The following is a 23496-nucleotide window of genomic DNA, read 5'->3' on the forward strand; positions in this document are numbered from 1 at the left end:
CAACTACGGGTCAGACCTTTTTGATACGCGATTTTATTAATTGCAGATCAAAGGGACTAGTCTACCTCTGCCAGTGTAGTTGCCCCCTGGACTATGTTGGCAAGACAGTCAGAGAGTTCAGAAAACGAATTCTCGAACACGTGAATGACGTTAAGAATAAGGAAGTTACCCCGATTGCGGTACATGTTAATGAGGTCCATAACGGTGATCCAAGATCTCTCCGCTTCACCGTTCTTGACGTGGTTCATCCGTCCCCCCGTGGGGGCGACTGGGATAGGAGAATTCTACAAAAAGAATGCGAATGGATCCATAGACTCCGGTCCCAGTCCCCCCTTGGGCTTAACGAAAGACTCACATTTTCATGCTTCCTTTGACTATATGTACCGTTTGGTCCTCTGGCTTATCCTGGGTATTTTCCCCTGTCTCCCCTTTCCCCTTTTCCCTTACCCCTTCCTTTACCCCCTTGCAACCCAAGGTTTCGGTGAATTTTTTCGTCCCTAAGATACTGCACCGGGTGCGTGAAGCGCCCAGTGGTGTTATCATTGACAGTGATTAAATATATTTTTCACTTATTTTTATATCTGTGATATATCCTTATACATATCTATGATTGCGCATCTATGTTTGTCCTATCCCCCCTCAATGGCCCAACCTCTTTATAGTCAGTTCTCACACCTCCCACCCCTGTATGTATATTAATCTGGCCAATTGTGGCCCGTTTAGAGCAGCCAAATCTTTCTGCCGCACTCATGATATGCTGGCTCCCTTCGCGCAGCTCCATTGGCTGTGACGTTCTATTTGTACGTCAGTTATAGTCTCCAACCTGCCAGTGCTTATTTTAGCTTTAGCCTACAGCGCTGGGGACCTGACGTCACATCCTTATGCCGCTCACTAGCAGGCCGATGTGCGGCGTGCGTTCCACGGTGGAACGCACCCACGTCACATCCGGGTGCCGATACCGGAAGTCAAGTGTGCGGCGTGCGTTCCACAGTGGAACGCACCATGTGCTTACCAACACACAGCTTCGCCTGCACAGGGTCTTATCAATTTATTCAATAATGGGAGGGGGGAAGTATAAGAGGGGGTGGCCATCCATGGCTCAATGTTGGCTCAATGTTGGAGAAGACATTGATCTTGGGAGGAAGAAGCTAACTGCCGGCACTAACAGTGAGTAATCCCTGCCACTCTACTACCGTGCAGTAGATTACTATGCTTGTCTGGAAACAAATGGCGCTTTTTTTCGTGTTTCCGTTATTCAGGACATGCAGGAAGAATGGTCTTTTTATTCTCATGGATAGTCTGATCTGTCGCAAGGTACGCCCATAGTTTTAGGTCTTGTTACATAGTTGTATGAGGGTTCTGTCTCATCCATTGGACATTGTGACCTCTTTTCAGTTGTTCAGCTGTTTGCTCATCGTGGTACATCTCTTGGCTGTGTCGTATGAATAAGGCGGACGCTGTTTATGTCTAAAAGGGCCCATTCATATATAACATACACGGCCTCTGGACACAGTGAGTGACCCCCCCCCCGTATTGAGACCTTTTGTCTCGGTGATGGTCCCTCACTTTTTCTATCTGGGTGTCTGATGGTTATATATGTATAGTTATACATGTCTCTTTCGCTTTTTCTACAGACTTCCTTGATGTTTCCATGAAATTTAAATTAGCGTGTCTCAAACATCGTCATGGTCGATGCGTGATTCTTCCCTCCCTTCATTTTCATCCCTCCCAGTAAGGTCATCTGGTCCAATCATTTTATTATGACCGTCAGTGGGCATCCTCCCCTGACCGTCATTTGACACCTGGGTTTGTCCTACAGATATATCATGGTGGCCCAAACAGGGTCCTCCCTCTGTTAGACATCCATGATTTATGATATTATTTATTATTATCAATGCGCCCCCTGATGATCCCACACAGTGGGTGAAACGCGTTGGGGTTTTTAGCACAGACACGTCTGTGCCTTCACTAGGTATCCTCTTAGGTGTCAATTTTTTGTTGTGTTTTGTTCTGTAGTCATTTGCATCGTGTACCTTTTGGTATCCCTACCGATAGGGTAGTATACACTGTGCATTTAGGGTAATCCTGTCCGGTCCATGCCCAACCGAGTCCACCCATACGGCCGTTGCCGGCCCGCCTACCATAGGGTGTACTAGGAGTTGTCAGTGAGGTTCGAGGACGGGGGGTCTCCACCACCAGGAGTCGCCCCTGGGCACAGGGCCTAGATGTAGTATCATTACCAGGGTCACTTCACCTCCTCTTCTCAATATATGGGTGGACTTCTTGTACATGGACCTGATAGGACTTATAGTGCGTTCTATGAATTAATAAAGATTATTTACTATTAAGGGTTAACTGTTTTTCTAGCTGTGTGACTGGTACTTTCACTTTGTGCTGGTCATCTAATAAACCTTATCTCTACCCTACTGAGAGGTCATAAGCCACATTCTTATCAGTAAGATAAGGGTTGAGCTTTAATAAGTGTTTATATTGTCAGAGAGCAAAGATAAGGAGTCTGTCAACTCCCCAACTGACGGAAAAGACAGAAAATCCACAGGAAGCTAGTAAAGCATCTCAGCTCTGTACAAAAAAATGGCTCCATATTTTTAATACAGACTAATTAAAAAAAGGATGTTTAGCTCAAAATAAGTACAATACAATAAATAAAAATGGGCCCCCAAAAGTGTACATAGCCTTTAATGCATACGTCATGTAATGTGAGATAAAAATGTGAACACAGCTGGCAGCTGGCAGCCATTTAATCCTTTGAAAACACCTACACCTAGCTACTTTCACACTTGTGTTAAGAAATCGGCAGGTTGTTCTGGAACAGTCTGCTGGAGTTCGGCCTAGCCAGATACAGCCGTTCACCGTCGGACCCCATTGACTATAATGGGAGCAGATGCTCCCCGGCTTAAATGCCAGGATTTGGTCGGACAAAAACTGTTGCCTGCAGCAATCCCATTATAGTCTATGGGGTGTGGCAGGGAACGGCTGTATCCGGCTAGGCTGGATGCCGAGAACCCTGGCAGGCTGCTCCTCTGACAGCAGTGAAACTGGCCTTATTCAAATCAGCAAAAAGTAACCCTTTGTCCACTTTGATGCCACTTTTTATGCTCAGAACCACTTTGGGCCAGGCTGACCTTAAGACCCCTTTCACACAAGCGAGTATTCCGTGTGGGTGCAATGCGTGATGCGAAGGCATTGCGCCCGCACAGAATCCGGACCCATTCATTTCAGTGGGGTTGTGTACATGTGCGTTGGTTTTCACGCATCACTTTCTGCGATTTTAACGCAACGCACATGTTCTATATTCTTCGATTTTCACGCAACGCAGGCCCCATAGAAGTGAATGGGGCTGCGTGTAGATCGCATCCGCAAGCAAGTGCGGATGCAATGCATTTTTCACGGATGGTTGCTAAGAGATGTTTGTATACATTCAGTTTTTTCATCACATGCGTGAAAAACGCATCAAAACGCATTGCACCCGCGCGCTAAAAACTGAACAACTGAACGCGATCGCAGGCAAAACTGAATGACTTTGCCTATGAAATAGCGCATTTTTCACTGAACGCATCCGGACCTAATCCGCACACGCTCGTCTGCAAGTAACCTAACTGAATTTTATGTGGGGCATCACCCTCTGTGTGCTGGTAGTGCAAGATCAATGGTCCAAATTAATTTAACCCTTTAAGGGGTTCTCCGGGAATAAATACTTTTTATGTACTGTCCTCAGCCTGCCTCTGTAAATAGAAGATTCATACCTAGATGCTCCCTGCTGCTCTGATCCTCCCACATGTCCATGTTTACATCCGACACTTCATGGACATGGTCACATGCTCCACTTCAACCAATAACTGGCTTCAGCAGTGACGTGGCCACAAGCGGCGCGTTACCGCTGAAGCCAGTTATTGGCTGCTGCGGAGTGTGTGACCATGCACCGCCGGATGTAGACTGAGGACCAGAACAGGGGAGCACGGCCAGCTCCAGCAGGTATCCCGGGGCACAGGAGCGATGTGGCGCACCACAGAACAGCAGAATCCAGCCAGGGAGTAACTTTATTTCTTCTTCAAAGGATCCAAATAGAAAAAAGGACACACAGAAAATGTCTTTATTCCCAGAGACCCCCTTTAAGTCACACTCCTGGATGCCCACTTTGATTCCCATTTTTGTGACAATTATTTATGTTTTTGTTGTGTTTATCCCTTTATTCACCTCAGGACATCTCACTGTAATGCCATTTATTATTAAAGGGGTTATACAAGCGCCCCTTTAATAATAAGTCTTTCAGATGAGCAGGAAGACTGATTGGGACCTGAGCAGAAGAGCCCACAGTCGGTCTGAGTGCAGCAGAGATTGCAGCATTGGCAGCCCGCTGAGAGTTAAAGGGGTATTCCGGTAGGTGAAAGTTATCCCCTGTCCATACCCCCTGCAGCCCCCCTGACATGACCAGAGCGGCCTGTCGCACATGTGTGTCGCCGCTCCATTCATTTCTATGGGAGCTCTGGGGATAGCAAAGCGCTCACCTATCTCTGGAATTCCCATAGAAATGAATGGAGCGGCCACGGGGATATGCAACAGGCCGCTCTGGACATTTCAGGGGATCAGCAGGGGGTATGGGGCCACCGTTCTTGTGATTGGTGGGGGTGCCACCAGTAGGACCCCCACATACCTTATAGTTTTCCCCTATCCACAGGATAACTTTTACCTACCGGAATACCCCTTTAAGTACTAGTGAAAGTGTCTTTCTCCACAGGGACTGAACGCTCCAGGTTTTTCTGCATGGCCCGGAGAACCCCTTTAAGTTCTCCTTGTTAAGAAGGCTAGTAAAAAAACAAGAACAGATTTTTGTGAATAAGAAACCAACTTCAGCTTCGGTTGTGATTGTCAGTGCAATAAAAAGTATGGCGGCGGCTGCTATTAGCAAGTCTCATGCACACAGGTGTTGCAGTTTTTGCTGTCGGCAAATTGCGGGTCCGCAAAACATGGATCCCGGCCCCTATTAGAAGAATCTTATCCTTATCCATAAAACGGACAAGAATAGGACACGTTCTATATTTTTGCAGGGCCGCGGAACAGACATATGGATGCAGACATTGAAGTAAAGGGGTCCTCAACTGACACACAAATAGTGTGGATCGGATGCGGACCAAAAATACGTTTCTGCGCATGAGCCCTTTTAGACAATGTTATTGTATTACTTCACATGCGCCATTGCAGCCAAATACAGTATCAAACAGCGCTAATTTTCGTGTTGGAAAGGGATGCAACGTGTAAATTACAAAATGAACCCCTGTGGGTCCTAATGTAACATGCTAGTGGATGGCAGGAGAAATGAAGATTATTAGTGACATTTCCACAGAGGTTGTAACACACAAGACACCAGGTGGCGCTGCCGAGCTGCCAACTATCACTCTTCTGAGTCACAGTTTCCGGGATGTGTGACGTCAGTGGTCAGGCGTGACAGGGCGGAGAGGTTCCTAAAAGGAGTTACGCAATCCCATTTTTATTGGCTGAAGCACAGAAGAGGGCGGTACCGGAGGCGGTTCATCGTCTATAGATAGGACACTTCGGGCTCGTTCCGCCATACTTCGTCGTTGACGTCTCCGCAGCACGGTGGCTTGTTCGTGGAGTCTCAGCCCGGTCAGGGTCCCAGACTGACTAAGGAGCGGTAGCCCCTGGGAAGCGAATGAAGAAACACCTTCTTCTTCTCTTCACGTACAGAGGACTTGTGAGAAAAGGAAAAAAGAACAAGAGACGAAAATGGCCAATTTTATCATACGGTCAGCTGTGCCCGGAGACTGTAAGGACCTATTGCGACTCATAAAGGTGCATTGACGTCATCGTGCTTTATCTGTGTATGAATATTCATGAGATGGAAATTTTCTGTAATGGCCGGTTCTTCTAGATGTGATTAGCATGCACTTGTTATGTGAGGAATTCCGGGGTTATGGGCAGTATCCAGTGCCTTTGTCTCTTCTGAAGTCCTCCCCCTCCCCTTCTGAAGCCCTAAGGGCAGCGGATGATATAACCTCAGGATTACTCATCAGTTCTGTTTCCTGTTCATGTTATAGTGCCAACATATTCAGCAGCGCTGTACAGCCTGTGATCAGTGGGGTTCATACGACTGCCCCGCTCATGTTGTGCCATAGGAAAGCAATACGTTGATCAGTATATATTTAGATTGTGGTTGCAAAGTGGATTTATTTATATTTGGGTATCTGTTAATGGACTATTTATTTATTTGTATTTATATATTTTATTTAAGGAATTGGCAAAATATGAAGATATGGAGAACCAAGTAGTATTAACTGAGAAAGGTAGGTGGCCACTCATCCTGTTTCTATGAAGATCTTGCCCTGTAGGCAGTAGATCTGCGGTTAGATGGGCTCGGCGCACCTGCCGACTTGTACAGTGTTATTTTTAGCCTTGGCATGGCTTGTTTTGCTTCACTGATCCTAAAGCGGGCACTTAGCCAATCTGGTCCCATGAGCCTTTGGAACACTGCTTAGATAAATACAATGGTACATGGGGGAGGGGGGATAGTCTGCTTACCAGACCCGTGTAACATGCAATGCTAATGATTTCTCCTCCCTGTTAAGATCTTTTAGAAGATGGCTTTGGAGAACATCCCTTCTACCATTGTCTTGTTGCTGAAGTACCGAAGGAGAATCAAACTGTTGATGGTAACAAGTGAACTTTTGTTTTGTTTCTTATCTTCTCCAACTTCTATTAAGCCTTGTGGCATTTCTTGTATTGACCCTATTTGTAAGCGGTTGCAGTATTTGTTAAATCACATTTTCTCTTTAATTTGTCCCAATCTTCAGGTTACAGTCTCTAGCTTCGCCGTGTACATGGATGGCCCTTCCGTGTACATGGGCGGGTGGGGAGGTAACTAAAAGATCCGTTACACAATAACATAGATGAGCATGAAACGAGGTAAGGCCATTAGGGACATCCATTCAAGAATAACAACCAACACGGTAGATCAGAAAACGCGTGCAGCAGATAAGGGTTCTAGTGGAGAACACTGGTTTTTCATTACGACTGCAGAACCTTCTCCACTTCAAGAGCAAATCTAATACCAACTTGAAAATTTGACCTAGGGGGCAGTGTTGGCTTTAAGAAATTCACGCTCCACCTTACAGTTCTTGTGTGGACACCAACTTATTTTTTTTTCAATGGTACAAATGGCTTTCTCTCCTCATAAAGGGGTTATCAAAGACCTATAATGCTCTGCCCCTTAGATTGTACTTGCCTCGCTCCTTGGCACCCGCATCACTTCTGAAGCCAGCAGGCCTGCCGCTGCATCTCCCTGTTACACAGATGAACTCACAATGGGGGGGAAGCCAACAGTGGCTATGGAGGCTTGTTCCTATCGCAGCCTGCTATTGGCTCCTCTCCCTACACATCCGCGTGATGGGGAGGTGCAGCGGTGGCCGTGCTGGCATCAGAAGTGATGCAGGTGCTGAGGAGCGTGATAAGTGCTATCTATGTGAGGGACCTGGGCATTTGGGGGAGCATTGTCTTGGATAACCCCTGTAAATACCTGTGTACCTGCAAAAATCTGTGTAACGTGCTTAATAAATAAAGCGATGTACAGAGTATAATTTTTTCAATTTTTGAGATGGTTAACAAAGGCGCTGTGGATTATTATTCTGAACTACCGTGTAAAGGGAAATCTAGTATATTTCTATAGTGGATATCATGCCGCATTCAGTAAATTACCATGTGTGAGCTTGGCCTTATTGTATTTAAATGCATGGAATAACTGTTGGCACTGTCTGTTTTGGGTGGCTTTCTAAATGAGCAGCCTTCTTCTTTAACAGGCTATACGATTGTTGGCTTTGCTATGTACTACTTCACATATGACCCATGGATAGGGAAGCTTCTGTATCTTGAAGACTTCTTTGTAATGAATGAATTCAGAGGTATGTTTTCTAAAATCCATAGTGGTAGCTGCCAATGAATGTTCATTTTCTATATATTGACTAGTTTCCTTTTCCTAGGGTCTGGAATTGGATCAGAAATATTCAAGCACCTGAGTCAGGTGAGTTTTCTGTAAGGTACCATAAATGGCTCTGAAGTAAAAAAATGCTAAAATACCTCCTGGAAAGGGGATTGAGACATTAGGACTTACTTAGACTTAGCGGAAATAACTTGCCTGATGGTGCATGGAATACTGGCACTTTAAGCAAAAATATCATTGTACAGTATCTGCTAGGGGTGCACCGAAATTTTGGCGGCCGAAAATGCACCTAATCTGTTTCTGCCGATATTTTTACATATCGGCCGGAAATAGCGGGGAGGGACTGGGAGGAGGAGCTGGGGGCCGGTGCGTTCACTGTTCTCCGGCCCCCAGCTCCAGTAGTTATAAAATGTGTGCAATTAATAAGCATTCTATTCATGAGGCCCCATCTGCAGTATTACATTCAATACAGCCACATCCTACTCACAGGGCTGTGCTGGCCGGCCGGGCAGACGAGCGGCAGCGTCACGACTGACGTCACATGCCTGCGCCGCCTACTTCATTCAGAAAGTAGGCCGGGCACATGACGTCAGTTGTGACGCTGCCGCTCCTCTGCCCGGCCGGCCAGCATTAAGATGACAGCCCTGTGAGTAGGATGTGGCTGTATTGAATGTAATACTGCAGAGGGGGCCTCATGAATAGAATGCTTATTAATTGTACAACATTTTATAACTACTGGAGCTGGGGGCCGGAGAACAGTGAACGCACCGGCCCCCAGCTCCTCCTCCCAGTCCCTCCCTGCTATTTTCTATTAATTGTACAATGGGGGGGGGGGGGGGGCTGTGAATGGCACTGTTATGGGGGGGTGGGGGTCTGTGGATGGCACTGTTATGGGGGGGGGGGTCTGTGGATGGCACTGTTATGGGGTGGGGGGGGGTCTGTGGATGGCACTGTTATGGGGTGGGGGGTCTTTTAAAAGTATTTGGGCAAAAAGGCAGTTTCGGTCAAGGGGTATCCTGAATTTTCGGTTTCGGACCAGAATTTTCATTTCGGTGCACCCCTAGTATCTGCCACTTAACTGCAGTTTGGGTTCATGGTTACTAGTGCATTCACAACAGAGCAAGGCTCAACTTGTGACTATCTCTTGTAAGAGTTTGCAATAAAATGTATGTGGAAAACCGGCACTCTTCACCTGGTAGTGCACTACAAAGGGCAATGTAGACAGGTTGATGGGTAAAAATATATATTAAGTATCAATATCACTAATGGGATGTATATAATATGAGGGGGGATCATGTGTATAAATTCGTAGGATTCGATTTAAAATGTAGTGGTCACCTAAAAAGGCATCAAAGTTGGAGGATTAAACAATACGATGAAAAATAAAAATATATAATTTTTTTCATTGTGTTCAATCCTCCTCCAACGCTTATGCCTTTGATCACTGATCACTACAGTTTAAATCTAATCCTACGAATTTAGGCCCACGATCCCCCCCCTCCCATTAAATTATATACATCCTATTAGTGATATTGATACTTAATAAATACATATTTTTACCCATCAACCTGTCTACATTGCCCTTTGTAGTGCACTACCAGGTGAGGAGTGCCGGTTTTCCACATACATTTTATTGCAAACTCTTCCTTGCTGATTAAGTGAATCGGTCAAACCTAGAGCACCTACACATTGTATTGGCCAGCTGGCCACCAGCAACCCATTATCTCTTGTAAGACAGTCTAAAACTTACATGCCTAATTTGCCCTTTCTCACCAGATTGCTGTGAAGTGTCGCTGTAGCAGTATGCACTTCCTGGTAGCAGAGTGGAATGAGCCATCTATCCGTTTCTACAAGAGACGTGGAGCATCTGATCTTTCCACTGAAGAAGGCTGGCGCCTGTTTAAGATCGACAAAGAGTACTTGACCAAGATGGCAGCTGAGGAGTGAAACCCAATATATCCCAGAGGAGATCCTTAAATAAAATATCTTTTCTTTGCTTGTTATGTAGTGTTTACACGGTAACTAATTCAGAAGCTTTAGTACCAGTGGCATTGTAGCATGAGGTATCACTCACCAGCGCCCCCCCCTCAAAATCCTTTATGATCCAAGATTGTTCAGAGAGCCCTCCAAACAGAAGATCCTCAGTTACATGTAAATATAACTTCATTCTTGTAAGTCGTGTGATTGTGTACAATGTACACACTGGTATTTAAGGTTTTTGTATAATTAACCTGTTTTTACGAATTAAAGAGCAAAGTTTGTTCTGCCTTCATGGTTTTTGTGGAGTTTTGACTATAATTGAGTAGTCTTCTCTAGTCATTGCATGAAACATCAGGTGCAGACTATAAATGACACTTTCTAGTAGGCTACATGGACACGAACATTGTTTCCATGTTCTGTTTTTTGCAGATAGGATGTGGACCCATTCATTTCAATGGGTCTGCAAAACATGTGCTGTCCGCATCAGTATGTCTGTTCTGTTTCCCCCGCAAAGTGTGTCCTGTTTTCTAGTTTGCAAACAAGGGTAGGCATTGCAATGGATCTGCAAAAAAGATACCATACGGAACGTCACCTTTTTTTTTGGCGGACTGCAAAACGCATACGGTTGTGTGCATGTAGCCTTAAGGTGTGTTCACACATGGCAGATACGCTGCAGTTTTTCCACTACAGAATTGCAGGCAAAGGATACGTAATGTATTGAGACTGCAATTAAGGCCTCATGCACACAGCTGTTCTGAATTCTGTGGGCTGCAAACCACGGATTTGCAGAAAATGGAAGCCACCCGTGTTGCCTTCTACTATTTGCGGAACGCGTGCTGGCAATATAAATGCCTATTGTCTAAAGTGCGGACAAGAATAGGACATGTGTGTTTTTTTGTTTTTTGTTTTTTACGGGGACGCGGGATGTGGACAGCACACTGAGTGCTGTCCGCATCTTTTTCAGCACCATTGAAGTGAATGGGTCTGCATCCGAGCCACTAAGACGGCGGCTTGGATGCGGACCCAAACTGTTGTGTGCATGAGGCCTTATACTGTGGATATCGCCTTCCAAGCGGTGTGAAACCTGCAGCAAGAGTGCATGTAAAATTACAATTTGTGGTCCCCCCTACGACAGTCAGATAGCTCCTTGTGACTTTAGGGTATGTGTTCATGTGACTGACATGCAACAGATCTGCTGCAGGGTTTGTGGAAAATCCACAGCTGAAATTTAAAGATTAAAAAAGTGCAGATTTCAGTATAAAATGCTGATTTGACAGATCGCTTTCCATTAGAGGGGATACAATCCAACATAGTAAATGGGGCTGAGTGATGCCAAGTACATCCTCTATACAATGTACAGCGCTGTGCTTCGTAAGAACGGAGAAGGCTGTGGCACTCCCAAGAGCACCAGTACCTTTTCAAACAGCTGATCATCAGGATCCTGGGTGTCAGACCTCCACTGATAAGATCCTGATGACCTAATCATAGGATAGGTCCTAAATGGCTAACCTCCAGCTGTTGTAAAACTACAATTCCCCCCATGCCCTGCTGTAGGCTGATAGCTGTAGATAGTTTTTGCATGCTGGGAGTTGTAGTTTTGAAACAGCTGGAGAGCTGCAGGTTGGCCATGCCTGGGATAGGTTATCAGTATTTAACTCTCAGAAAACCCCTTTTAATGATATTTGGAAATATGAGTATCTAGCATGTGGTAGCTACCCAATGTTGAAAGACTGCATTTAAAGGAGTTGAACACATTGCTTTTCTTGATAACCTCCTCAGGGTAGGCTATCAAGCTCGGCGAGTCCGACACCCAAATATGATCATCTGGTTCGAGAAGGCACAAGGCTGTGCTAGTGCTGCCTTCTCTTCTATGTTTACCTGCTCACAACTTCCGCAGTGATCAGGTGTATTTACAAGCAGCCGACCCATTGAAGTGAATAGGCGGCTTCTTGTAAGTAAACCTGCTCGCTGCTGCAGTTCAGGGCGAGCAGGTAAACGTTGAAGAAAAGGCAGCACTTGCACAACCTATTGACAGGGGCGTTGGGTGTCTGAACCCTGCCAATCTTATTTTGAAAACCTAAAAAGGCAAACAGGCTAAAATCAGTAATTTTATTAAATACATAAATGTGACAAGACACAAGGGCTTATTTTTTTTTTACAGGACAAGATGCATTTTTTAATGCCACCATTCAATTTACCATGTCTTGTAGTAGAAAAAAGGAAAATTATTTGTGGGGCAAAATTGTAAAAAAACTAATTCCACCAAGGTTTTTTGGGTTTTGACACAGCTGTCACTATGCACTAAAAATGACCCGACTGTCTTATTCTGCAGCTTAATACGAATGTGGCAATACCAAACAGCTTCTTTTTTTTTTTTTGTTTTACTACTATATTTTACTATATTCTTTTATATTGTGGTCTACAGAGCTTGATAAGGGCTTGTTTTTTTGTGTAACGAACTGTAGTTTTCATTGACATTTTTGTAGTCTATACAACGTTTTGATCACTGTTCAATTTTTTTGGGGGGGACAAAATGGCAAATCGCGTTACTGCGTTAACCGCACAATTTAAAAAAAAATATTTTAATAGTTCAGACATTTTGGGATGTGGCGATACCCAATATGTTTATTTTTTTATTATTTTTATATGTACAATTGGAAAAGTGAGGACTTTTAATATATTGTTTTTTTAACTTTATGTAACTTTTTTTTTAACAATTAGCTCCAATAGGGGCCTTATACATGGGATCTTTTGATCCCTCTCCTAGTCACTATAATATAGATCTATTATGAATAGGATTTTTCCACACTCCATTCTGTGCTATGCCTTGTTAGGGCATGTCAATTTAGAGGAGAAAAATAAAAATGAGCGATTTTTGTAAATGAGGGGGTCCAAAAATGTGCCTTTTGATGTGTAATATCGTAATTTAAAAGGTTTTTCGTTATTGATAAACATTTAGCATGGTAAATTTGTGCTTGAATATAATGTATATTGAAATTTCCAAAAAAAGGGGATAAATTAATATAAACGCCACAAAGTTGTTTAATGAAGTAAAACAATTTTATTTATATTCTGTCTCTATTATCAAAAACTGAAAACACATTGTAAAAAATTTAAAAAGCTTCAACCAACAATATTCATCAAATCTTTGATTCATTCCTAGATATCATTTTTCTGCTTGCTTTCTGGCCTCTAATGAATCCTTCTAGTTTCTCATGAGTATACACTTTGCCAAAAGCCTCTAACTTGTTTCACACCTCTATGGACTGTCCATGACATGGCCACTTTGGAACTTGCATTTGCTCTTCAACAAACTTTTGTATTTCTGATATTTTGAGTTTACAAGTAAGTGGAGGTTCATATAGTTTTTCTGACCAGTCTCAGTTCCAAAAGTGAAGTTGCATTTGGATTTACTGCAGGTGTTTTCCTAGGCCAAACAGATCGGTATCCTGGTGTATCATCATCATATTCATGCCTTAATTCAATTATCTTCTGGACCCCTGCTTTCCTTTCTTCTTGGTCTTCAGAGCATAAGTGTCTGAAGCGCCGTTTCACTAAATGCGAACCACGATGAATGTTGGATTGTTTCCAAAACAATATCTGCTACTGCCTTCTTCTGGGATTTTAGGAACTTCAATTGATAAAGAATGTGGTGGGGTCCTTCCACCCAAGAGAATTTCGATTTAATTATAAACCAGCAGGGATAGTATACGCCAACAATGTATTCCATAAGCAGTTGCAACGTCTTCAAGTTGTTGCCTTTAACCCCTTAAGGACACAGCCTTTTTACACCTTAGGACCAGGCCATTTTTTGCAAATCTGACCAGAGTCACTTTAAGTGCTGAGAACTTTAAAACGCTTTGACTTATCCAGGCCGTTCTGAGATTGTTTTTTTGTCACATATTGTACTTCATGACACTGGTGAAATGAAGTCAAAAAAATATTTTTTTTTTGCACCAAAAAATACCTAATGTAACAATTTTTTGGAAAAATTAGCAAATTTCAAAGTTTCAGTTTCTCTACTTCTGTAATACATAGTAATACCCCCAAAAATTGTGATGACTTTACATTCCCCATATGTCTACTTTATGTTTGAATTGTTTTGGGAATGATATTTTATTTTTTGGGGATGTTATAAGGCTTAGAAGTTTAGAAGCAAATCTTGAAATTTTTCAGCAATTTACAAAAACTACATTTTTAGGGACCAGTTCAGGTCTGAAGTCACTTTGCGAGGCTTACATAATAGAAACCACCCAAAAATGACCCCATCTAAGAAACTACACCCCTCAAGGTATTCAAAATTGATTTTACATACGTTGTTAACCCTTTAGGTGTTGCACAAGAGTTATTGGCAAATGGGGATGAAATTTGAGAATTTCATTTTTTTGTTTAATTTTCCATTTTAACCCATTTTTTCCACTAACAAAGCAAGGGTTAACAGCCAAGCAAGACTGTATCTTTATTGCCCTGACTCTGCCGTTTACAGAAACACCCAATATGTGGCCGTAAACTACTGTACGGCCACACAGCGGGGCGTAGAGGGAAAGGTGCGCCGTTTGGTTTTTGGAGGGCTGATTTTTATGGACTGGTTTATTTACACCATGTCCCATTTGAAGACTCCTGATGCACCCCTAGAGTAGAAACTCCCTAAAAGTGACCCCATCTAAGAAACTACACCCCTCAAGGTATTCAAAACTGATTTTACATACGTTGTTAACCCTTTAGGTGTTGCACAAGAGTTATTGGCAAATGGGGATAAAATGAGCAAATTTCATTTTTTTGTCTAATTTTCCATTTTAACCCATTTTTTCCACTAAAAAATCAAGGGTTAACAGCCAAACAAGACTATCTTTATTGCCCTGACTCTGCCGTTTACAGAAACGCCCAATATGTGGCCGTAAACTACTGTACGGCCACACAGCGGGGCGTAGAGGGAAAGGTGCGCCGTTTGGTTTTTGGAGGGCTGATTTTTATGGACTGGTTTATTTACACCATGTCCCATTTGAAGCCCCCTGATGCACCCCTGGAGTAGAAACTACCTAAAAAGTGACCCCATTTTGGAAACTATGGGATAAGGTGGCATTTTTTTGGGGACTATTTTTAGGGTAAATATGATTTTTGGTTGCTCTATATTACATTTTTGTGACGCAAGGTTACCAAAAATTGAAATTCTGAAATTTCATCTCCATTTGCCATTAACTGTTGAGGAACACCTAAAGGGTTAATGAAGTTTGTATAATCAGTTTTGAAATACCTTGAGGGGTGTAGTTTCTTAGATGGGGTCAGTTTTGGGGAGTTTTTACTCTAGGGAGCATCAGGGGGGCTTCAAAAGGGACATGGTGTCAATAAAAAAGGCCATCAAAATCGGCCTTCCAGAAACCATGTCGGTCCTTTCCTTTTGCGGCCTCCCTTTTACTGATACAGCAGTTTACGACCACAAATGTGGTGTTTCTGTAAACTGCAGTATCAGGGTAATAAATATAAAGTTTTGTTTGGTTGTTAACCCTTGTTTTTTAACCGAAAAAACGGATTGAAATGGAAAAGTGCCAAAAATAGCGGTTTTGGCACAGTTTTTTTTTTTTTTTTAGCTGTGTTAATCTGGGGGGTTAGGTAATGGGATATTTTTATAGAGGAGATTCTTACGGACGTGGCAATACCTAATAAGTACATTTTTTTACAATTATTTAGGTTTTTGAGAATATTATCTTTTTTGATACAAATCTTTTTTTGGGTATCTCTAAAGTCTAAGGGTCATTTTTTTTTTTATCCAATTATCTCATGTGGGGACTTATTTTTTGCGGGATGAGCGGACGGTTTTATTGGCACTATTTTGGGGGCTATATGACTTTTTTATCGCTTGCTATTAAACTTTTTGTTATGTAAGGTGACAAAAAAATTCTTTTTTTGCACCTATTTTTTTTTTTTTCTACCGTGTTAATCTGGGGGGTTGGGTCATGGGGTATTTTTATTCGTTAATTTCTAACGATAATTTGTTTTCCCTTAGTCCTAACAAATTCAATAAATGGTGGTCTTAACAGGAGGGGCTGTTAAGGCCTCCCTGGTATACTGCTCAAAAATGCAAACAAAAGAACTAAAGGGGCAGTAGACTAAATAAAACTTTACTTTTAATACATCAGGAGATAAAAAAGCCCCTACTAGACAAACAACGATTAAGACGTGCCCGGTGGGTATTAGCACCGAACAAAAATGCCACTGGTGAAACAGGCAGGAAGGGGGTGATTGACGGGCGGCGGATACGTAGACAAAGACCACTAGCCCTAGTACCTCCCTGCTTGACCTGTGACACCCTATAAGTATCCGAGTGACGGGGTCCAAAAAACCCCGCAAGGGGTGGCCCAGACAGGAACTCTGTTCCTAAATACAATTCCCTGGTAAAGCCCTATTAGAGCAGTGCCAGAAAAAATAGGTGGAGTTCCTACTTTGGGATACTGAAGGGTACAAGTGAACACAATGCAATAAAGAAAAAAAAGGGGTATAACACCACCTGAATGTATAGAGGTCAGAGTGGGTGCATACCTATATAGTCCCGACGCGTTTCTTCAGTTTAGAGCCCCAAGATTCTTCAGGGGACACGGGGCTGCGTGTTCATATAAGTCAGACCTTGACTACGCCTGAGGACAAAGACATGTGCATCTAAAAATATGTCACTATAGCAATAGTCAGATAGACAGAAAGTGAACCTCCCCCATTGTCTGTATCAGATCAAGGAGAGGTATAGAACTTACTTCGTTTGCGGCTGCGGTCGAGAGTGGCTGTTAGCGCACTGTGTGGCAAGACCCAGTGTGGTGGTGTCTGCTGCAGTTGTGACCGGCACTGGTGGGGTGAAAAGCGCCGCATTATAAGGCTAGGGGGCCAGGTGGAGCGCATCAGTCGGAACTAGTGGACTTCCGGTATGTGCGCTCCTTGATGACGCTACTGTATAGCGTCCTGAGGTCGCGATCACGTGGGCGGAAGTGACGTTTTCGCGCCTGCGCCTCTCATGCGTACCATGGAGCTTGTGTGGAGCGCACGGCCGGCGCCATATTCAGACGTCATCCGGCCGCGTCGCACCACCCATGCACATGTCAGAGATGCGGTCACATGATCGAGGCCAAGCCTCGGTCATACGGGCGCAGTGATTCCTCTTTATGGCCGGACTGCTGTGCATATCCACGATAGTGCAGTCGGCCGTTTCTACAGTAAGATAAAGTATCCTGTCTTATTATCTCCTACACTAAGCAGGGTACTTATAGATACTTATATACACTGAATACAGTAACCCCCAATGGACTCAATGAACAGTTGAATTTCAGCTGTTTTCTGTAATTTACTCCATTTTTCTGTATGGGCCCTGTGGCCACTTATTCTTACTTTTAACCTCATTCTTTGGTCTTGTACATGCGTGATTTTGATACAACTGTCAAATTACGCGTGAGGAGGCGGGGGATTTTTAGGGAAATGCTGGGGTCGCATTTGGACTAGCGAGCAATGCGTCTCCCCCCATCCCTTTCCGATTCCCCCCCCCCCCCCCTCACCTTCCATAGCCGGGATGGGTGTAGGTTCCCACATTTGGTTAAATGGGGAATCATCCATTTTTCAGGCTTAATCTATAAGTACCCTGCTTAGTGTAGGAGATAATAAGACAGGATACTTTATCTTACTGTAGAAACGGCCGACTGCACTATCGTGGATATGCACAGCAGTCCGGCCATAAAGAGGAATCACTGCGCCCGTATGACCGAGGCTTGGCCTCGATCATGTGACCGCATCTCTGACATGTGCATGGGTGGTGCGACGCGGCCGGATGACGTCTGAATATGGCGCCGGCCGTGCGCTCCACACAAGCTCCATGGTACGCATGAGAGGCGCAGGCGCGAAAACGTCACTTCCGCCCACGTGATCGCGACCTCAGGACGCTATACAGTAGCGTCATCAAGGAGCGCACATACCGGAAGTCCACTAGTTCCGACTGATGCGCTCCACCTGGCCCCCTAGCCTTATAATGCGGCGCTTTTCACCCCACCAGTGCCGGTCACAACTGCAGCAGACACCACCACACTGGGTCTTGCCACACAGTGCGCTAACAGCCACTCTCGACCGCAGCCGCAAACGAAGTAAGTTCTATACCTCTCCTTGATCTGATACAGACAATGGGGGAGGTTTACTTTTTGTCTATCTGACTTTTGCTATAGTGACATATTTTTAGATGCACATGTCTTTGTCCTTAGGCGTAGTCAAGGTCTGACTTATATGAACACGCAGCCCCGTGTCCCCTGAAGAATCTTGGGGCTCTAAACTGAAGAAACGCGTCGGGACTATATAGGTATGCACCCACTCTGACCTCTATACATTCAGGTGGTGTTATACCCCTTTTTTTCTTTATTGCATTTGTGTTCACTTGTACCCTTCAGTATCCCAAAGTAGGAACTCCACCTATTTTTTCTGGCTCTGCTCTTATAGGGCTTTACCAGGGAATTGTATTTAGGAACAGAGTTCCTGTCTGGGCCACCCCTTGCGGGGTTTTTTGGACCCCGTCACTCGGATACTTATAGGGTGTCACAGGTCAAGCAGGGAGGTACTAGGGCTAGTGGTCTTTGTCTACGTATCCGCCGCCCGTCAATCACCCCCTTCCTGCCTGTTTCACCAGTGGCATTTTTGTTCGGTGCTAATACCCACCGGGCACGTCTTAATCGTTGTTTGTCTAGTAGGGGCTTTTTTATCTCCTGATGTATTAAAAGTAAAGTTTTATTTAGTCTACTGCCCCTTTAGTTCTTTTGTTTGCATTTTTGAGCAGTATACCAGGGAGGCCTTAACAGCCCCTCCTGTTAAGACCACCATTTATTGAATTTGTTACTTTGAGGCATGTCGGGATTTCTGACCACAGGCTTAGACAGAAACGTGTGGGTTTCAGAGGCCAGTTTGGTGTTCTCTGAACAACTATTTATACAAAAAAAGTACACCCCTACCCTTAATGGCGCCTTCTCGGAACTTACTAGATTATACAAAGAACATATAAGTTCCTGGTGGGAGGTGCAGGGCTTGGAGCACTACATCAAACAGGGGATAGTGCCCAGAGGACTTCGTATCACCCTATCCCCTGCACACCGCATCAGGAACCCAGAATTCTTAAAAAAGTGGGAGAAGGAGGCCACAGCCAGTTCCTTACGGTTTATGCAACTGTTGGTGGACGAAGAGAGAGTGGTTCTGGAGCGGGCGGAGGCGGGATTAAAAGAACAGATTGACATCACTAAGAAATTCCAATCGGAACCGGAGTTCTCTGCTAAAGAGGTCCAGCTGCAGAATACGGTGGAGCGGTATCAATTTCATCTAAAAGACCGCAAACACCGACAGTTTAGCAGAGATTCCCAGGACTTCCGAGATAATAAAGCTTACCAATTCCTAACCAACCCACCCACGTCACAGAACACTGACATCTCCTCCACGGATACAGAACTCTCTGATACAGAGAAAGAGAGAAACCCGAGGGGCAGGGGACGTGGACGGGGTGCATATAGGTCCAGGGGACGGGGCAATCGGGCACGACAGGGCCCACAATATTCCTCCCAAACTCCAAATACAGCTGCATCAGGTTCTTCTGTTCCTTTTTTAGACCAGGGGTCACATTATCCCCTGAGGAGCAAGTATATCGAGAAACAGGCAGGGTAGACCAGGCCCTGCTAGATAAACGAATTATAAACCTTTCTTCCCGCACTCTTTCCCCGACCGAACTCAGTCTGCTGGGACGTGGACTTTCATTTGTCCCCACCAACAAGTTTGATATATTTCGGTGGACTAGGGACTTAAATCTATTTGCCCGCAGATTGAGATGGCATAAGTTCCACAAATTAAGAGACAAAAGGGAAAGTCGCGAACTTGGTGTCCCCGTAGAAATTCTAAAAGACGTCCGTACATTATTTAATCTTGATCAACCATCTCCGAACGCAGAAGGTCTGGGTCCATTCACATCTCTTAAAAACAAAAGTGTAAAAATGCCCCCTATGGGGGAAGTGTCCTGCGTGGACGTGTTCCTCCAACACACTATTGCAGAGCTAGCCAATATACAGCCAGTTCCGTTGAGGTTCAACTGTAACAAAAAAGAGAGAAAGGCCATCAGGGACCTTGAAGATGACAATAACATTGTTATCAAACCGTCTGACAAGGGGGGTAACACTGTCATAATGGACACGTCCGCATATCGTGACATGTGTCTGTCCATCTTGTCAGACGGGACGGGATATGAGATCCTTCGAAGTAGTCCTATTGACAACTTGCGAGGAACCCTGAAGAAAATCTTGACAAGGGCCAAAGACATCCATCTCATTAGCGACGAGGAATATGACTTCCTGTACCCCCTCTACCCGATTATGGCGACCTTTTACTGTTTGCCAAAAGTGCACAAAGAAACAACACCTATGAAAGGCCGCCCGATTGTCTCGGGCATCGGCAGTATATCACAGAACTGTGGGATATACGTTGACAGGGTTCTGCGTCCTTTTGTGGTGGCCCTGCCATCCTATGTGAGAGACACTGGCGATTTGCTAGGGAAACTTGAGGACATTTGTATAGAACCGCACTGGTTCCTAGCTTCCATTGACGTGGAGGCCCTCTACTCATCGATCCCACATGGACGAGGGTTGGAGGCCTCCAGTCACTATTTGAGTACAAGGGGGCAACAATTTTCTCAACACAACGACTTTACCTTAGAGCTCCTGGAATTCGTGTTGTCTAACAATGTCTTCATGTTCGATGGCCGAGTCTACCACCAGCTCAGGGGCACGGCGATGGGCAGTTCATGTGCCCCATCTTACGCCAACTTGCTCCTGGGCTGGTGGGAAGAATCGGTGGTGTTCAGTGACCCGCCAAGGTGGTTCACGGGTCATATCGCTCTCTGGTCACGCTACATTGACGATATCTTTCTGTTATGGAGCGGACCAGAGAGCGAGTTTAACAAATTGATTAGTGAACTGAATATCAATAATTTCAACCTTAGGTTCACATCGGTCATTGTGAAGGACTGCCTTCCGTTTCTGGATGTAGTCATCAGGAGGAACGACAAGGGCGGCCTTAACACATCCATCTATAGGAAACCTACCTCTACGAATTCCCTCCTTAGGTGGGACAGCTGTCATCCTGTCCCACTTAAGAGAGGGATACCCACCGGACAGTACCTGAGACTCAAGCGCAATTGCTCTGAGGACGCGGATTTTAAACTCCAGGCCCGCGACCTCAGGTCTAGGTTCCAGGAGAGGGGGTATCCGGATAGGACCCTCAGACTGGCCTATGAGAGAACCAGGACTCGTGCACGTACTGCACTTCTCCATCCAGCAAAGAGTAGAGAGCGCGTATCTCAAGGTACTGTCCGGGTGGTAGGCACTTTTGACGCGGCTGCGTCACAGGTGAGAGGTATTTTGACACGCCACTGGGACACACTACTGATGGACCCAGACCTGGCCGAAGTTCTGGATCCCTCAGTTTCCCTCACATTTAGGAGGGGCAACAATCTGAGAGATAGATTGGTGCACAGCCATTTCACCACGGCAAACAAGCAAAAGACGTGGTTAGACAGATCCCTGACGGGTTGCCATAGATGTGGCCGCTGCAGCTTCTGTGTACACCTGACACAGGGGAAAACTTTCATTGGTGAACCCAAGGACACCATCTACCATATTAAAAGCTTCCTGAACTGCCGCACTATGGGTGTGATCTATTTGATCACATGTGTGTGCGGCCTGCGCTATGTAGGCAAGACAGTCAGGGAGCTGCGGAAACGCATGGGGGAGCACCAAGGCGACATTCGCAACAACAGGGACACCCCCGTAGCGCGTCATGTGCAGACGGTCCATGATGGACGCATAACATCGATTAGTTTCATGGGAATCGAACATGTTGCCAAACCGACCCGTGGGGGGGACTGGAACAGGTCCATCCTCCAAAGGGAGTGTTGGTGGACATATACACTGAATACAGTAACCCCCAATGGACTCAATGAACAGTTGAATTTCAGCTGTTTTCTGTAATTTACTCCATTTTTCTGTATGGGCCCTGTGGCCACTTATTCTTACTTTTAACCTCATTCTTTGGTCTTGTACATGCGTGATTTTGATACAACTGTCAAATTACGCGTGAGGAGGCGGGGGATTTTTAGGGAAATGCTGGGGTCGCATTTGGACTAGCGAGCAATGCGTCTCCCCCCATCCCTTTCCGATTTCCCCCCCCCCCCCCTCACCTTCCATAGCCGGGATGGGTGTAGGTTCCCACATTTGGTTAAATGGGGAATCATCCATTTTTCAGGCTTAATCTATAAGTACCCTGCTTAGTGTAGGAGATAATAAGACAGGATACTTTATCTTACTGTAGAAACGGCCGACTGCACTATCGTGGATATGCACAGCAGTCCGGCCATAAAGAGGAATCACTGCGCCCGTATGACCGAGGCTTGGCCTCGATCATGTGACCGCATCTCTGACATGTGCATGGGTGGTGCGACGCGGCCGGATGACGTCTGAATATGGCGCCGGCCGTGCGCTCCACACAAGCTCCATGGTACGCATGAGAGGCGCAGGCGCGAAAACGTCACTTCCGCCCACGTGATCGCGACCTCAGGACGCTATACAGTAGCGTCATCAAGGAGCGCACATACCGGAAGTCCACTAGTTCCGACTGATGCGCTCCACCTGGCCCCCTAGCCTTATAATGCGGCGCTTTTCACCCCACCAGTGCCGGTCACAACTGCAGCAGACACCACCACACTGGGTCTTGCCACACAGTGCGCTAACAGCCACTCTCGACCGCAGCCGCAAACGAAGTAAGTTCTATACCTCTCCTTGATCTGATACAGACAATGGGGGAGGTTCACTTTCTGTCTATCTGACTATTGCTATAGTGACATATTTTTAGATGCACATGTCTTTGTCCTCAGGCGTAGTCAAGGTCTGACTTATATGAACACGCAGCCCCGTGTCCCCTGAAGAATCTTGGGGCTCTAAACTGAAGAAACGCGTCGGGACTATATAGGTATGCACCCACTCTGACCTCTATACATTCAGGTGGTGTTATACCCCTTTTTTTTCTTTATTGCATTGTGTTCACTTGTACCCTTCAGTATCCCAAAGTAGGAACTCCACCTATTTTTTCTGGCACTGCTCTAATAGGGCTTTACCAGGGAATTGTATTTAGGAACAGAGTTCCTGTCTGGGCCACCCCTTGCGGGGTTTTTTGGACCCCGTCACTCGGATACTTATAGGGTGTCACAGGTCAAGCAGGGAGGTACTAGGGCTAGTGGTCTTTGTCTACGTATCCGCCGCCCGTCAATCACCCCCTTCCTGCCTGTTTCACCAGTGGCATTTTTGTTCGGTGCTAATACCCACCGGGCACGTCTTAATCGTTGTTTGTCTAGTAGGGGCTTTTTTATCTCCTGATGTATTAAAAGTAAAGTTTTATTTAGTCTACTGCCCCTTTAGTTCTTTCCTTAGTCCTAACAGCAGCACAGATGGGGTTAACTGCCCCTGTGGACTGGTAGGACCGGCGGAATTTTAATGAGCCCAAGA

General features: G+C 45.1%; 1 protein-coding gene across 1 annotated transcript; it reads left to right on the forward strand.

Moving 5' to 3' along the window:
• Positions 1-5583: 5583 nt before the first annotated feature.
• On the forward strand, positions 5584-10237 carry SAT1 (spermidine/spermine N1-acetyltransferase 1). The gene is made up of 6 exons (XM_044283950.1): positions 5584-5829; positions 6269-6320; positions 6603-6686; positions 7830-7931; positions 8010-8050; positions 9746-10237. Exons 1-6 carry the CDS (start codon positions 5764-5766, stop codon positions 9914-9916), a joined length of 516 nt encoding a protein of 171 aa, XP_044139885.1. The 5' UTR covers positions 5584-5763; the 3' UTR covers positions 9917-10237.
• The last annotated feature ends 13259 nt before the right edge of the window (positions 10238-23496 follow it).

This window comes from Bufo gargarizans, chromosome 3, assembly GCF_014858855.1.
Source record: "Bufo gargarizans isolate SCDJY-AF-19 chromosome 3, ASM1485885v1, whole genome shotgun sequence".
NCBI classification, from domain to species: Eukaryota; Metazoa; Chordata; class Amphibia; order Anura; family Bufonidae; genus Bufo; species Bufo gargarizans.

What these genes read in the sequence shown, in the direction of transcription:
- SAT1 (XM_044283950.1), top strand. Translation starts at nt 5,764, where the DNA reads ATGGCCAATTTTATCATACGGTCAGCTGTGCCCGGAGACTGTAAGGAC. An exon ending in TGTAATGAATGAATTCAGAG is followed by an intron (nt 7,932 to 8,009) that starts GTATGTTTTCTA and finishes TCCTTTTCCTAG; the next exon opens with GGTCTGGAATTGGATCAGAA. An exon ending in TATTCAAGCACCTGAGTCAG is followed by an intron (nt 8,051 to 9,745) that starts GTGAGTTTTCTG and finishes CTTTCTCACCAG; the next exon opens with ATTGCTGTGAAGTGTCGCTG.